The sequence below is a fragment of the Coturnix japonica genome, chromosome 4 (genome assembly GCF_001577835.2).
Source record: "Coturnix japonica isolate 7356 chromosome 4, Coturnix japonica 2.1, whole genome shotgun sequence".
Classification (NCBI taxonomy): Eukaryota; Metazoa; Chordata; class Aves; order Galliformes; family Phasianidae; genus Coturnix; species Coturnix japonica.
Window position 1 is genome coordinate 8,548,128 of NC_029519.1, and position 17,484 is coordinate 8,565,611.

General features: G+C 38.3%; 1 protein-coding gene across 1 annotated transcript in view; it reads right to left on the bottom strand.

Annotated features, from left to right (window-relative positions):
• The window catches only part of LOC107312666 (connector enhancer of kinase suppressor of ras 2-like), a 177,997-nt gene that overhangs the window by 109,220 nt on the left and 51,293 nt on the right, over positions 1-17,484 (bottom strand). The window contains exon 2 of the mRNA XM_032444201.1: positions 5,855-6,018. Within this exon, the coding sequence (XP_032300092.1) occupies positions 5,855-6,018 (164 nt within the window). The remainder of the gene's footprint in view (positions 1-5,854; positions 6,019-17,484) is intronic.

Below are 17,484 nucleotides of genomic sequence, written 5' to 3' on the forward strand. Positions count from 1 at the left end.
CTTAATTCCCTTTCTTCAGTGTCCTGATCCTAGTCGATTTCTAGAAATACAATATTTGGTAACACACTGGAAGATCAGGAAAAAATTACCAGTCAACATAGAATCCATAAAATTGACCAAACTGCTTGACTTGAAAGCCTAAAGAATGAAACAGCTAACTAGAATAAGCAAAAGATGATGCATCCTTTCTGTTGTGTGGAACAGTCAGTCAACCCACGCAGTAGTATTAATTCAATAGGCTGGCACAGTATAATGCTTACCACTGGGCTGCCAAAAGAGGAATTTCTTTTCAAACTGAGATTAATAAAGCTTTCTGGATATATGTGTACATATAGACAAAATTAATGCATGTGTCAGTATTCTCTAAGGACAGTAAGGAGATAGAATATCTCTTCATTTCTCTCAGCAGAATATCTCAAAAATAAGATGATTTATTTCCATCTATTTAAGCATCAATATACAAAATGAAGAATTCACTCTGGAATAATTATATTAATCTTGGAAAAGGGGAAGGGAAGATTGAGGAAATAAGCATCTGACACATCCAATGACTTGTTAAAAATGCAACTTGATTACACAACAGGCAAAGTAATGAAAATTCTTCCCAGAGTACTCCCAATACTCATAAAGCAAAAAAGAATCAGAAGAAAAGATGAAAAAGATCTAAATAGAAATCATAGCTATAGCCACTGAAAAGTAGCATTATTTTAAGCAAAACTTGTATGATTTTAGTACTGAAGAAAGAACTTCATCAGTAGATACAGAGACAGCTGTGAAAGACTGTGTTGTTTCATCATGGCGAACCTCACAATGAATGACTACAAACTGCTTTCAGCCTGGCCAACCAATTATTGTTATAATATTGTCAATGATGAGCCTGGTCATTTGTTAGGGAAAGAAAAACAACAACCATTTTTATTTGGTAGCTATGCCCCATACAAACATAGCTTAAACAATATTGGAAATATTCTAGCAAATTAAACTTGTTAGAGACATGTTGATGCACAGGTGAGTAATTTGCCTTCTAGCAGGAAAGCTGCCATTCTTGGACTACTAGTCTTTGTAGTAAATGCAGGAAGAATATTTCTAATCTTTATTTCCCCTTAAAAACTATCACAGCACATAATTTCTCAAGCCGAATGCCTATGAATTAACTGTACTTCAATTACTTTAGATACAATCTATATTTGAACATGCTTTTTGTCCTTTTCCATTCATTTTTCTTCTAGTCATCATCAAAGTCCTAGCAGGATGTTTGTGTTTTAATTGTGGGGACCTTTACTACATACTGACTCCAATTGTCCTAATTAAATTAATTTTAAATGCATAGATTTGAAAAACAAGCCACGCTGACCCCAAAATCACTCCTTTCTCTTCTTCCCAATATATTTTACCATCTCTCAAATAATTATTTTCCCCAGGCCCTGCTACTATTTCAGTCAGTCAATGCCTTTGTGCGATTAGCCCTCCATTACATTTCCTGATTAGCATTTCAACTTTAATAAAATTGCAATATGAAGCCTAAATGTCCTGAGTGTTTTCATCCATAGATGTTATTTAGGTCACTTCAAATAAATAACTGCAAAGCAGTTTCTGACCACAATGGTAATAAAGGATTTTGATGTTTAAGATACTTTTTTTTTTCACCATAGCTATCGTTTCCAATTATCTTCATAATTAAAACAGTACTCAAAAAAAGTCTTTCTAGAATGGTCAAAGAATTAAAACTGAAAGTATGGCTCACCTATGACTTTTCCTTTCATAGCACATAAATTCAGCCTTGAGCAACCCCAAGAAAGCGTCAGCTCTTTCTCTCCTATAATGAAGGATATCCTCACCTTTTGCCCCTCAGTTACACCCTTTTAAAAATCAGAATATTCTAAAATTTTACAAATTTGATTTTTAAGATAAAAACTTATGTTTCTGTTATGCTTGGGTTTAACAAATACTTTCATTTTCCCCTTTTTACATTTCTCATATCACCTTCTTTCATACTGCATATCATTTTCCAACAGAGAATCTTTTCTATACAGGACTCTCATAATTATTGCCTAAATAGATAATGCTCTGAACTGAGCTTTCAGAAGAAAAAACATTATCTGTGATTGTGTATATTAGTAACAACTCTAATGATTTTATTCAGAAATAATATTATGGTTCAAATCAATTAACCAAGATATAATATTAGATTATCATTTTATTCAGGTTCATTTGTGAACAGTGGATACAAAATCACAGGAAGGGCAAACATATAGTGGATTCCTCCACAGAACCTTCCCTGCTTTCAATGGTTTGCATTTGAGTCTAATTAATAGGACAGGACAGGAAAGAAAAGCACAGAAGCGTCTCCCATTTTTAGTTTCCTTTTGCTCTTAGAAGCCTGGGTTATTGACAGGTATTTAGTTACGTATGTGCTGCATGTTGCTTCACATCACACAGACAGAAGCAGGGGCATTGCTCTTTGATGCGTAACCCCCAACAAACAGGCGCTGCCCATCCCTGCCAAAAGCCAGTGGGCTGATGGCCAGAGCCTAAGGGAGTGCATATGGGAAATAGGGCCTTGCAACGTGCACTTTTGGTGTGTTCCAAGAGCCTGAAAGGAGACAGTCTAATTTCCCCTGGTTTCCTGAAGCAAAAACATAACTGTTCTGCAGCTGAAGTCATAGCCAATGTGCAGCTGAACTTCTGATGCATCGCTGAGCCTAAGCTTACCTGAGAGATTTCTACAGAACATTGGAAACGCTTCTGCTTAAAGCCTTATATAACCCATCTTGCTAAGATGGAGTGGAACATCCCATCCCACTAATGCTGCCTGTAAGAAATAGGTCACGTAACTTGGACACTGCCAATTGCCAAATAGAAATCAATTTCAAATGCCATGTACAGAAAAAAAAAAAATCAATGCTCATTGACATGGCCCAGCAAGCGGATGATACACAGAGCACAAAGCAGGACTGATGGGTATTGATGTGAACAGGAGCGCATCTCTCTGTAGTTGGGGGTGCGCAGTGCGTAGCACGGTGGATGCTCTGCCGGTGTGTGGCTGGAAGCTCAGGGTGTGCTGAGTGCTGAGGGCAGAGCAAGCGAGCTCTGCTCCTGCAGCACCATCCGGCACACGGTGTGCTGGGCCAGGCTGCCTCAAGGGATGTTTCCTCTGCATTTTTTTTCAGAAAAAGTATTGAAAAATATATATTTTTTTTAATTCTTATATATGTATGAATCTAAAAATACGCTTACTTGCTACTTTATATATTCTGTCTACCCAGTTCATTAATATTAACATCTCACTGGCTGGGGCTGCACACAGACTGCATTCCATTAACTAATGATAGAACTCAGAAAATTAGGAGTCTTTAAGACATTCTGATGCAAAGAATTTCTTGTATGAAGTTATACTAGTTCTTGTTTAGTGACAGGAGTAAGATACAGATCCCTCTTTTTCATGTTTAGTTTTACCTCATTTTTTTCTTAAGTCTGCCTGGTCTACTGAATATCCATTACAGCAACTAACTCCAACCCACAGTTCTCACTGTTCACTTAAACAAGCAGCCCAGTTCTGGTGCAATAACAAATTAATGTTTCAAAACTTAGGACTCTACAGCAGTATTTCAGTATTAGACTATTTCAGTGTTAGTAAAGGCAGATCTCCTACCATTCAACCACTGCCATTAGTTAAAATAATTTTTTTATTATGGTTTTCAGTTAAAAAGACATCAATTATTACAGGTTGAGAATAGATATATTACTTAATCTTGTCAAAGTTTTACTTGTGATCCTTGCTCAGTAGGAAGCTGCAAGTGCTGAAGAACATGTTGTACATAGAAGCAAGGCAGAAATGTCAGAAGCAAGAAAATACCCCCAAGAGCAGAGCCGCAGGCAGCAAAGGTTCACTCAGCAGAAAGCACATGGAATGGGTTGGAAGATAAAAATTTAGAAGATGAATTAAAATGTACTTTTAAAGTAGGAGTTTTAGAAAGTTTAAGGATGGAAGGAAGGATAAGGGCTTAAAGACAGGAGGCTAAATAAAAGATACCAGGAGCTGGAAAATCCTGCTTTAAAAGGAAAAATAACAGTGTCATGGGAAAGTGCAGTAAGAGGAGAGCTGCACTGTTGACCTGCAGTGGGGCCAGCATTTAGGAGGTAAGTTTCTTTTTGAAAAGGAAAAGAAAAAAAAGAGAGAAGAGGACGAGAACCGAGAAGAGAGGAGAGGAGAGGAGAGGGAGAGGAGAGAAGAGGACGAGTAGAGAAGAGCGAGAGGAGAGAGAGCAGAGGAGGAGAGAGGAGAGGAGAGACGAGGACGAGCGAGAGGAGAGAGGAAGAGGGAGGAGGTAGGAGAGGAGAGGAGAGGAGAGGAAGACGAGGAGGGAGAGGAGAGGAGAGGAGCAGGACAGAGAGGAAAGAGAGGAGAGGACGAGGGAGAGGAGGGAGAGGAGAGAGGAGAGAGAGAGGAGAGGAGAGGAGAGGAGAGGAGGCAGGAAGAAAGAAAAGAAAAGAAAGAAAAGAAAAGAAAAGAAAGAAAAGAAAAGAAAAGAAAAGAAAAGAAAAGAAAAGAAAAGAAAAGAAAAGAAAAGAAAAGAAAAGAAAAGAAAAGAAAAGAAAAGAAAAGAAAAGAAAATATTGAGAGAGAGAAAAGAAAAAGAAAATAAAGCAGTGAGGGTCCTCCTAATGGGCACACTTGACTGAAGTTTTCTTTTCCAGAGGAAATTTCCTGGGTCTTCTATGTCTTACTGCTATCAGGCAACAGCACTGTAATGTTCTTTAGATAAAATACCGTAACACTGGGAGATATTTAGGTCCCTTTTATGTGAAGGCAATTATTTAGTTGAAAAACATCTGAGTTTAAATTTAAATAATTCAGAAATCATAAGATTTAGTGGGTTATGCATTGTACACCAGTTTACAGGTATGCCTGCATCAAGGTCAGAAGCATTTTTCTGCTTTTAACATAGTTTTATTTATTATTTCCACATATTTTGACATAGAAGTTGCTTAATTTGTAGAAGTAGATGTCAAGTTACCTGAAGTGTATTTGATAATTAAGAGTACTCGCTATAAGCATGTGTAGAATAAAAGGTACTTCATATTGCTTTTTTCTTCTACAACATCAAGTGCATTTTGATGCAATTGTTTTCTCTTTCATTGCTTAGTGCAAGTTGCTCTGTTGGAGACAATTTATGTTATCAAAATTCCACAAGATAAGTGACTTAGTGTAAAAGCAGAACTCATGATAAAGAGGTAAAATTCTGGAACTGTCCCTTATAATTTACATACAGAAATAATAACCTGTTATATGAAAAAAAAGAGGTTTCTTCAAAATTTGGATGCTTGCAGGTTACTAAGGAAGCTTTAAATCAACATAAATGCCAGTTCCTTGCATACAGTCAATTTTATCATCCCAATCTTGTCTTAAATCTCGTTTTAAACAATCTTCCAGTCTAATAAACATTACCTTCTTGTTCCTGAGTACAATCTTTCTGAATGCTGGCATAGTTAAAACATTCAAGTGTACTTGGTTTAGTGTAGTGTGGCAAATGTCTGTGGAATGCAGGGGCATATGGCGTATAATTACAGAACCATATGGATGCCAGTAGTAATAGTCAACAGCATTTGAATGCAGGACCTAATAAGTTGGAGGAAGAGAAATAATAGACCATCATACATGACCATAAAATCACAGAATTATATGGATACTTATAGTTTCTTCACAGCTGTAAGAAGCCTATCCTTTAATCTGCCAAAGCCAGTGTTTCTATACAAGCATATAGCAAGAGAATATAGTCTGCATTATTCTAATTTTGGCTTGGAAACTTCTAAACCCACATCATTAAGATGAGTGATGCAGAAAATTACTTACCAACGCACATAGCAGATCTACTGCTTCCAGTATCAGTTCTTGGTGGCCAATGCGAGTAACTCCCAGTTCCTCAAGCTCTTGATGAGTGATGTGTAACAGCTGTTCACCATTGATCTTTTCTCTTTCAAAATTTTTTATGTATTGTTGGAGGCAATCATCAAGGCCTTTTAAAATAAAAAAAAAAGCCAACAATTCACATTCAGACAAGCAATAATTCTACAATGTATAAGTACAGAGATTTCTGTAGAATACAAATCCTTGTTTAGATCTATTAAGGAAAATAAAAATAAATATAGCTTAACTTACATAGTAACACACTTCATAGTACTAAGAACCAAAATTTGTACTACTGACACTATTTTCAAAACCCTTAACCATTTTAACACTAATTTAAAGTCTTCATGTTATTTATTAGGGAGATAAGGGGAAGGACAAAGAAGCACAGAATGACATCATGGAAAACATTTTTCTTATGATGTTGTGGAGACCTAAGTATATGTTTAGCTTATGATTGGAACTAAATTCTTCTTGGGATGCCTCCTGTACATCTCTTCCTATGGTATTATCTCTGAAATAAGAAAGAGTTCACCAAGCTTTGTAAACCATTATTAAAAGAGCCAGTTCTATATTGTTTTCAAGTCTAACTATCCAACTTTCTGAACCACAGTAACATATATCTGTTATTGTTACAGCCAGAATCAAGTTCAGGTATGCATTTTCTGCCCATGCACACAGAATTACTCCACTTCATGCTGAAACTTGATATAATAAGAACAGACTAGGCTGCTGTCAATCTGCTCTCTGAAACTAGAAAAGGGACCAATCAATAACCTGAGTTCACGAATCTTCCATTCCTCAAAATCTATTTCAGAAACACACAAGTTAGAACAACAAGACTTTCTACTATTGAAAGTTAAACAAGGTTATGTAGAATTCCCTCAAGAACTCTATTTAGAAGTGTACATATCAATTTCCATCTTCTTTTTCCATTGAAATAAATAGCAGGCATTACTTTCAGAGCAGTCCTCGTGCTATATTTGCTAGAAACCTGCTATTCTCTTTGAAAAATCTTGGAGACCTACAAAGCAGATGTAATTAGAAGTAGAATTTTTGGAGGTAGGTAGAGTTTTGTAGGCAGGGTTTAATCTCTAGTGTTTGTCTTCCAGTGAATCAGATAAGCTCAAAATCCCTAAGACGTATGGATATCCAGGAACCAGTGCAGTGTTTTTGCATGAAAAGTGCATTCATTTAGTATATCTTTTGTCAACTGTTTCTTGCTAAGAAATGCAAGTGCTCAAATAGTAACAGAATGCTAATACAAATAATCTGCGTGAAGAAATGAAAAAATATCGACAGAATGGGAAGCAAGAGACAGATTAAGCTATTCTCCACAAGAAGGAAAATTGTGTACAATGACACTTGTGAAGTGCAGAGGGAAGACTGTTAAGTCATCTCCCTTTCTATTGCTTAATATTGGAAAGATTGGAATAATGCTGAAAATAATAGGGTTCAAGTTAATTGTATCTATTATTACGAGTAAAGCTGCCTGACATTTTCTTAGCGCTGCTGAGATTAGAACCAACATATAAACAAGTAATTAAGTCAACAAAAAGCTCAATTTTAGCTATGAGACCATTGTCTTGGAGACAGGGTATCTCAGGTAACAACCATAAAAAAACTCCTTGGAAAATCATGATGAGACTGGCTACACATATTTAAGGACTTTTAGGTTCTACATGGGATCTTTATCCAGTAGTCACGAGAAAGAATATTCAGCTCTCTTTGAAAGGAGAAAGGGGTGGTTTTATCATAGCATTATAACCTTGTTTATAACAAACGCCCAAGCCTTTCATCTGCTCTGGAAGTGTGTGCAAACAGGAGACCTCTTCTCTGCATCTGTTCCTGGGTTTAAATGATTTAATGAATGATTTTATGTGAGTAGGTTTCAATCTGGATTGGTTGAAAACTGGTCACTGCAAGTCGTGCATGCATTTTTTAACACTGGAAATTCAGAGCCACTGCACATTTCAGTTGGCTTGCTTCTAAATAATTCTCAGAAATATTCAGAGTAAATCCCCACGGTTTAGGCAAGTGTTCACCAGCAGCAAATACATTTCTATGAACAAACTTGTCAGAAAAAGTCACTGAAAAGACTATCAAAAATAAAACTATTTTGAACAAAAGTGAAACAAATTAATTTAGGACATTAATATCATGGCTACAAATGAGCTTTGTTGTAGTCAGAAAGATCTAAAAAGTACCAGATGAATGTGGCATCCTATGAAAAGTGTATAGCCAGATGTATTAAATGTGCCTTTATGCCAGAGACAATGTATGACAGAAGAGCAAAATATGAAATTTGTGTTATGCATTCTGCTCTGCAATAGCTCCCTGGGGCATCTTTAGAAGGCGTTAACTTACTGGTGCAAACAGTATGCCAGTTGACAACAGAGTACAGAAAGACATCATTAAAAACCCAGGCTGTCTCATAGCATGACAGCATCTAATAGACACACACACAAAGAAGTATCTGTCCGTCACTCTCTATCTACCTAGGAACCAAGTATTGTATCCTATTGCTCCTTTTCTTCTGATGTAAAAGTTTTCTTATATAAGGTCTTGCAAAGCATGAATTCAGCTGACAGTAGTTCCAGGCCTTATTCTCATGCTTGTAATTATCTTGAGCAGGAAAATATCAAAGATGCAATTAGAAAGAGTATAAAATGAGATCACTTTGACTCACCAAAGCCAAACAGAGTATTTACTTCCTCAAGCCACTTAGGCCTCATTAGTGCTCTTTCTGCAATTTTGTCAATATAATTTCTGTTTACAAATAAGACTTACATTAGTTAATGTTCATAGCCATGAAGCTGTTAGAGGGCATTAACCCTGTTCTGCATATAGGTAAATAAAATTAAACCACTATTCCCAAGCCACACAGTATCAGTGTCAGTGTTTGCAGGAAACACGGAAGCTTGCATACTCCTACATTTTGGGGGGTAGAGTTTGTAAATAACCAATATAGCCTTTATAATACAATAAAATAATTCAAGGAAAATAGTTTATGCATGCATGTCTTAATGTAAAGCTGAGATCCAACATCTATGAAATGTGCTACATTGTCTCTTTCCAATTTTAGGTAAAAGACAACTTATTTCATTCACATGGACTAGGAAACTTTATCTGTGGATACAAAGAATAGATGAAAACCAAGATCTTTCACTGCAAAGCATGATCCTGAAAATAAGGCAAGTAAGAGTGACTAAATCAAGGGAACATAAAGAGAGAGAAGAGGGAAAAGGTCAGAGAAAGGGTTGGAGAAAGAAAAGTCAGTTGGTTTTATGGTGTTTTTTTTTCCTGATCTGCACAGTTATTAAGAAAGGAATTGTTAAGACAAAGCAAAACAGTGTGTAATAAAAAAATTCTGCAGTGACCTAGCTGAAATCAGATTTAGGTATTAACTCCAAGCCAATGTTACAAACAAAATACATGTTATGGGGAATAAGGCCCACTGAGATTAAAATGAATCTTCGCATTGATGTCAGCAAATATTGGGTTTGTTTTACATTAAATCCATAAACATAGTTTGTGTGTTATGTAAGGATCTGTCCCTTTCTCTCTGGCACTAGGAATATTGAGGGAAAAATGTGTAAAAGAAAAGCACAACTTGTTGCCTTCTATATAAAAATCAAATTATGGAGACAGGGCAGCTCTCACAGGGGAGAAATGAGGTAAAAGTAACTCAGTCAAGTATGATCCATCGCAAAAGGAACATTAATTGCTAAGTCAAAGGTGTGTGATTTCTATTTTTTTCATAAATGTCTCCATAAATTATATTTATTCTCCTCTCCTTTTCTATATATGCTGATGAATTTTTGCAACGTACTGTAAGTTATACTGTTTTTCTAATCTGTCCTAACTATTCCTAACCAAACAATGGCTTTGTTCATGCTACATGACTATTCCCAGAGAAAAATACAAGGCAGCTGGCTGGCACAACAAAAACCTGCCTCTAAAATGGAGGGTTTATGGGAAAGACAAATAGGAAAGTTCCTTTCCAGTTCAGCCTGTCAGTACACTACTGCTCTCTTGAGCTGAGTCTTCTGACAGCACAAGGTACACTATACGATATGTTCTGGTATAAAAACACAAGGTTATTCATTCTGCTTTTAGAGCCTAGGATGAAAGAGAATGAAAACAGCTCAGTGACTTTGGTTTGGTACTGATGCAAGGAGGCTAGGAAGAGCAATTGCAGTCAGTTTTGCCCAGGAATTAGGAACAGTTTGAATAAGGATCTGAGAGAATATTTAAAAGCACATAGCAGAAATGTGAAGTCACATTTGCAGAGATGTTTCTATACCACAGTAGCTGTGAAGTACGGATGTTAATGATTGTGGAATGAGTATAGAAAGGACAAAACCTGGAAGTCAATGGTGCGATTTTAGTATTTTCAGGATTGCAGCCTGGTTTGGCTTTACTGTGGAAAGAGCAAATTAATATTCCTATGAATGTATCTCAGCAGGCTAATAAAAGCTAAACAGCAATCACATCTGTCATGACAGAATAGTGACTTGTTGAAAAAAAACTGTAAAACCATCAGCAAATCCAAGCAATTCCATGTTAAAATACTAACTGCTGTACTAGATATTAGGAAAAATCCATTAAAGCTTCTGTGCCCTCCAGTCCAGGTAAATGCTGGTTTGGGAAGGCGGGCACCTTCCATAGCGTGGCCAGCCTGCAGCAGCACATTTCAAAGCAGCAGCAGAGCTGGGAGCCACCAGGGCCACATCATAATTCAAAAGAAAACTGACTGTAGTGGAGCTGTCCCTGGGTGACAAGGGGAAGAGAAGGACAAACACTGCAAAGAAAGGAGCATAAAAGGTAGAAGGCCAGAAACAGCGTCTGCTTTGAGAAAAAGCATAGAGAGAGGGACTGCTGAAGCAAGTTTAAAGCCATAGGGAGAAAAAAATCCACATCCTTTCGTTTCAGCTGCTTATGCAAGTGTCCTCTTGTGTTTCAAACAACCTGGACTGCACTAAAGACAGCCCACCTGGTTCCATTAAAGACTTCTCTTCCCAAACAAAATTACTTGGAAGTCCAGAACATTAGCTATTCACTGCTAGCAAGAAAAGAACCACTCATTTCTGTGCTGAAAGCTACCTAATTAGCCTAATTAACAGGGCAAGGCATCACTGACTTCTGCTCCCATCGCAAGCTTTAAGTTTACACATGAAGATCTGCCAGCGCCAGTTCCTAAGTGCATCTCTAACAGCTGGGACTGAGCAATAGTAGGTATAGGAAGAAAAAAGGATTCTGGAATCAATCGTTTTTTCCTACATAAAGCAACTTTTAGCATCTGACTAGAAAGTTCTGGAAGGCACTGACTGGATGGCGAATGGAGAACATAGGTGGGGAAAACATGCATTTTGCTAAATGAAATCATATTGAATACATGCATCAATTCATGGGTAATTTTGATTTAAAACACCTTTGATTTATTACATCGGCTTTGTCAGAATGGATCTTTTCCAATCCTTTTATAACTTCTAACAATGAAGATCATCAGGTGGGTATTTTTTATCAGTGACATTAAAAGCTTTGTAAGAATTATTCAGTCCAAATAAAGGAAGGGCATAATCCTCAGGAACACATTCACACTAAGCTCCTGCTCAAGCACCAGCTGCTCGTTCTTAAGCCCTGTAAGGAAGAAACCATTGTTTAAAGTGCCTGGGAAAAGGATCCTTGTGTCCCCCAGTTCAGAGAGAGATGGAACACATTTGAAAACACCTTAAAACACCTTAAAACACCAACCTTGGAATACTTTAGACCTGCACTTTAATGTCCATCTAAAAACGTGAGGATCTCATACATTTCACATCTTTAAAAGCATACTTGTAACAAGCCTGACCTATAACAGTACTTACATCATAAAATTGTAGACAAAACCTACATTAAAAATTGCAGCACACTGCATGAATGCTCAAACAGGCATAAAAGCAAATTAAGAATCTTCTTTGAAAAATATTCAGTTCTGGTATTATATGACCTTTAAATGCTTGACTGTGCAAGTATAATATGTTTAAATGTTGCTTCCTGGGTAACTTTCCCCTGTGTCATTATAATAACATTCACAGAGATACAGATGGATGTTTCAGATGCAAATAGAGGCAGAACTCCACTACTTGAATTCCACAACTGAGAATCAGAGTGGGATGAGATGTCTGAGCGGCTGCTCCCCAGATACTGACTGACCAAAACGCCAACATCACCGTAGGCTTTGGGTGGCCCAACCATGGCTGGGCCCAGCTCCTCTGCCTGTCTCAGCCTCCTGCACCTCACTGGGCTCACTCCTCAGCCACATCCCCCATGACCTCATTGCAGGCTCCACAATCCCAGATTCTCTCCCCCCCAAGAAAAATTGTGGACAAAGCAACAGGCTCTCCCATGATCTCACAATGTCTATAATTACAAGCTCTTTTTGGCAGAAGCTTTCCAAGAGAACTGTAATATCAAGACAAAAGCAGTGCTGAAATATTAATATTTTAAGAGTTCAGAGCACCTGGAAAGAGAGTTTTATGATCAGACGTGTCAGGCAATATTAATAACAAATGAGCAAACTGCTCCACTTTCAAAATTTGATTTAACGTTATGCCATCACCCTTAAATTGACATTTGGATATATGAAGTAAGTGACTTAATATAGTTCTGCCTTCATTACCTATAAGTGAATAATAGTGAGTGAAGACATCTCCCACAAAGCGACAGGCACTGCTGAGCCGTGGCACCATTGCAGGAGGAACAAGCAGCGCTTTCAGAAAGCTTGCTGGAACCACACCTGACCTTGAGGATGTTTCTGGAGGATAAGTGTCACTTTCAAGGAGCACAGCACATTTTCAAACCAAGACCGTACTCCTGCACAGCAGTCTTAAACTTGAGGAATGTCATTTACACTGTTACTGACGAACTTGCCATAAAAGTGATAAAATACCCAAGCAGTTTTGTTAGCTCTCTGTGCTAATAAAAGTTTGATTTTCCCTAGTCCCATTAATTTTCTCCTTGATACAAATACTACAGCAGCCTCCGGTCATTCTGGAAGCAGCGTGGCTGAGAAGGATATGGAAGTGCCAGCACGTCCAACAGCCAGCATGTCCACACCTCCCATTTGTTGGATTACATGCTTCCATATTGTGGTGTGACTAAGCTGAGATACTTGGATACTGGATCTGTCTCATTACATTTATTTTAAAGAGAAACACTTAAGCCAAATGCTAGGCAAGTCATTCTATTCCCTGCGCTGGACTCACGCACCACACTGCTTTGCATTTTGGAGACAAAGTTTGATGACAATCCCTCCTGGCAGGACACAGCAGTGCCAGCTGTGAGCTGGGCCACTCGCCCTGCTCCTCGCGCCTCTGCGTGGAGCTCCACCGCAATCTGGGCCACAAACTGCTCCCGTAGCTCTGCTCCTTGCTTACCAGCTATGGAACTGACACGGAGGAGGTGGTGGACATAATTGGGTGACAGAGCAGCTGTTTCAGCTGGCACCACTGCCAAGAGTGCTTTTCAAAAGCTGTGCCATCAGAGAGCCCCGCTTGGGACTTCTTTACTTCATTTACATTTCTATTTGATGAGATGGCAATCTTAAGATCACCGTTCCAGCCATCGTTCCAGTCATACTGACAGCTATCCTGGAACTGTTAGAAAACCTTTATTTCATATAGTGATTTATTTACATAGCTCTTAAACTGAAAAGGCTATACATAGATAGGGTAGAAATTTAAAGTTTGGTGCAATGGCTCCTACTCTAAATGCATCTCTGATTAACTTGCAGTAGCAATTCTACATTAAATTCAGCTCACATTCATATTCAGAAATATCCAGGCACAATGTCACAGATGCTTCAGAACAAAGATTTCCCAGCCAAAATGCACATAAAGGAACAGAAAATTTCTGAGGCATGTGTACTCCTGCAAAACATTATCAAGAAAACAAAGCAAACTTGTAACAGGATAGCCAAAAGCTCCAAATCCCATTTTGTCAGCAAATGCTAACACTTGCAAAGCTGAGAGGCGATAAGAAGGCTGACAGAAGACAAAAAATTGCTACAGATTTTTCAGTGCCAAAATATATTAATTCTTGTTTTGACTTCACTGACATGTTTTACTAAAAATCCTAGATATCAAAGAATGGCAAATCCAGTGCATGCATTTATAGCAAAAAGCACAAAAGAATAGGGTTTCTGCTCAATACAATTTCTTCACAAGTCTGGGATCCCATACACAACAGTTTAAACAGCTGCAGGACACAAATCCTAGAAACAGAACGTGGACTTGGCAATTCCTCACTAAGTTCTTCATGTAGATGCCAAAAGTCATGGGGAAGCTGCCTGCGAGTGTTGCAGGAGTCAAAGAAAGAACCGTATTCATGCTTTTTACAGAGCTGATCAGCAGCTTTGTGGATAGCATCTGTTGGTTACCACTTAGCAAAGCTGTGGATGAGGTGAACCGAGGTTCACGCACACCTTTTGTTGTGGGGAAAATGGACAATACGACTCTCAGAGCCTCCGCTCTCCATCATGTCCTATTAGCAGCACAAATCTGGAGGATCTTAAATTAAGCTCTTAAGCAGTTTGGAGGAATTAGCTCTAGCAATCACTGATTAGCTCAGCTAGAAGTCAAGTGATTGTCAGGAGCTGTCAATTAATTGTCAGGAAATTCCTAAACCAGGAATTATTATTCTTTTGTTACAACCAGCGTGAGACTAGCAAAACTAGTAAAATGGAAAGAAATAAAACAAGAAAAAAAGTCAAACTGAAATCCTACTAAAGAAAAGCTTTCTTCTTTCCTTATATTTACTCATTTTTATTTTACTTATTTATATGACAATGTCAGAAAAAAAAAATCATTATGGTTGATTTTGAACAGGACGAGGGCTAGAAATTGCTATTTGCTGCCATTTTTCAAGCAGGAGAAGATTAAGGCAGATTAAGTCTCTGGTTTCGACTACTTGACAAAAAGCATTGCTACATTTTAAATCACTACTATGTTGTGTTTGAATTCTGAATTGTAAATGCTTTGCTATTTGATCTGGCCATAGCTTGTTCCAGATTAAATTCTATGTACCAAGAAGAAACTGGCAAGAACTACATCATTTCTAAAAATAAATATATGGCCAAAAGTCCATGAACAAAATGATTACAACTCAATGTATAAGAAAACTCTCATCTGCCCAGTGAAATAAAAGTTTCTGGTAATTCGGCATTAAAAAAAGTAAAACCAAGTGATTATGAATACAAACCACATAGAACTCACACGCTATCACACACACAGATGCTTGAGCTACTACTTTTTCTGATACCTGGGACACTTATATGGTAGCATGCAGAAAAGGGACACAGGACAGGACTAGCACCTGCAGTTTAAATCCAGTCAGGAAGGGTCAAGCTGGAAGTACTGCAACATTTCCATCTAGAGCTAAATGCTGCTGCGGCTCGAGAGCCCACTGGGGCCCACATAAAAAAGAAAAAGAACACAGAGAACTGAACACTGATTCAAAACCATCTCTGTGAGTAAACAGTTATAACTGTTATAACTGTTTACTTAAACTATCAGGCAAGAGGTAACATACGTGATGGTAAAAGATAGGTAATGGCAAAGTAAGTAGCAAGACTTGTCCACAGAACCTCTAAGCAACTGCTGGTGAAAGGGCAAATGTTTAACTTACTAAGACTACTCAGCTAACAACCCGAAGCAAGTTGCACTAACTGAGCAGGATTCATTAATTCTTTTGTCAGCAGAAGTAGTCTAATACATAGTAACATTTCTAGGGACATTCCTCACGGCTTCTTAGGGAGCAGGCTACCTCACTGCTCTTGCAGGCATTTCCCACTTAAACCTCTAAAAAAGCCTTCTTGGGTTCACGGCATTACTTTTCACCTACACCAGATAAGTAAACACAGAGAGACAGGAGAGGATTAATGGTGCTGGAAAGAGGCTGGGAGGCTCCTTAAGTCCCAGTGGGGAAGCAGCTTGCTCCTGCAGCAGCCATCCCCTGGCGCAGGCACGATGCTCACAGTTGTGCTTGCTGCTCTCTTTTGGATGGGTCTCTGAGCACAGCCCTGAGCCACATAGCTGGGAGGCTCTGGCAAGACCAAGTCACATGAAGACAAATGCAGGAACAATAAGAGAGAGTATAGAAATAAATGGAAGAATTATGGGTTTCTGCATTAAATAAATGTGACAAGAAAAGAGCAGAGAAGCCAGCCTGAGATGATACAAAAAGGCCAGAGGTGAACAAAATGTGACTTTCATATTTATGAAATGTTTTTGTAAGTTACATAATTATCTTTTTCTAAACCATCATTTTTTTCTGACCTTCTAGATATGCTAACTTCATTTCACAGACCATAGCTAATTGTTGTGTCACCTGTCACTGCAATCACTTCTTCCTGTGCTGCCACTCAATAACTCGCAGGTACACCTGTCTGCTACAGCTCCATGCTACATTCAGTCTTTGTTTCTCTCTCTTCTTTTGCAAAAAATATTACTTTATGTCTTCTTTCCTACTGAGCCACTTCGCTATTCACTGCCTCAAAGCATCTCTCATTTTTCAAGTATCTGATGTGTCAACTGTAATTCTAAAGATTATCTTTTTCTTATCTTTTCAGATATAAAAATGTCACTGAAGGTGCGGTTCCATAATGGACATAAGCCAATTTCAAACCATACTGCTGCCAAAAGAGAAAACAACTTTTCCTTCCCCCTCCTCTCCTGTATTGGCACTGGTAATTTTATGGCAGTACAGTGAACCAGACCTGCCTGTTTCAACAAGTGAAAGGTGAAGTGCACAGAAGGTGAAGGGAAACTCAGCTGCTCAACCTTTTTTTTTCCTTTCTTTTGTCAACATGTTAAAGAACTTTGGTTTGAACATTCAGCAGCTAAAGCATTCTTCTGCTCTTTGCCTCTCGCACTTGCTACCTCCAAATGTCTTTGTGGCGGCATGTTGGGCTGGACTGGGGAGCTGAGCCATTTGAACAATAGCTCAGGAAAAATACAAGAAAAGGTTTTTGTTCAGCAGCTGAATATGCTCCAATGCAGTTTACAGTACAGACACCAACCAGAGCCAGCATTAGCAGCAGGAAGGGCAAGGAAGAGCTACAGGGCACAGTGTGCAGGTAGAAGAGAGTGGCTGCAACACCAAACACAAAGCAGGACACAAAGAGGGTGATGACTGGCTGCACTCTGTGAGAAAGCTTTTGAAAGCAAAGATGGTTCTGAAGTACAAAATTGCTACCAGTTATGGCAGATATTTTTTTTATGTGTTAGAAGTACAGAGGGTAACAAATCAGTCCTTTTCCAACAGAGATGGTCTGAGTTCCAGCGAGCCCAGATGGAATTGGTGGTCCCCTGTGTATAAATGTGGTCAGGGAAAGAAGAGGAAACTGATGGCTGGGTTAATAATAACAAAACTGCAGGTGGGAAGTTGATTTTGGTATGTTGCCCTAAGGAATTAAATCCTACACAATTACAGAAAATCTTAAAATGCATCTTATGTTTAATTTCATAACCGAAACAGCAGTTACACATCTTGACAAATTAAGCACAATTTGTTTAAAATATAAATCTAATTAA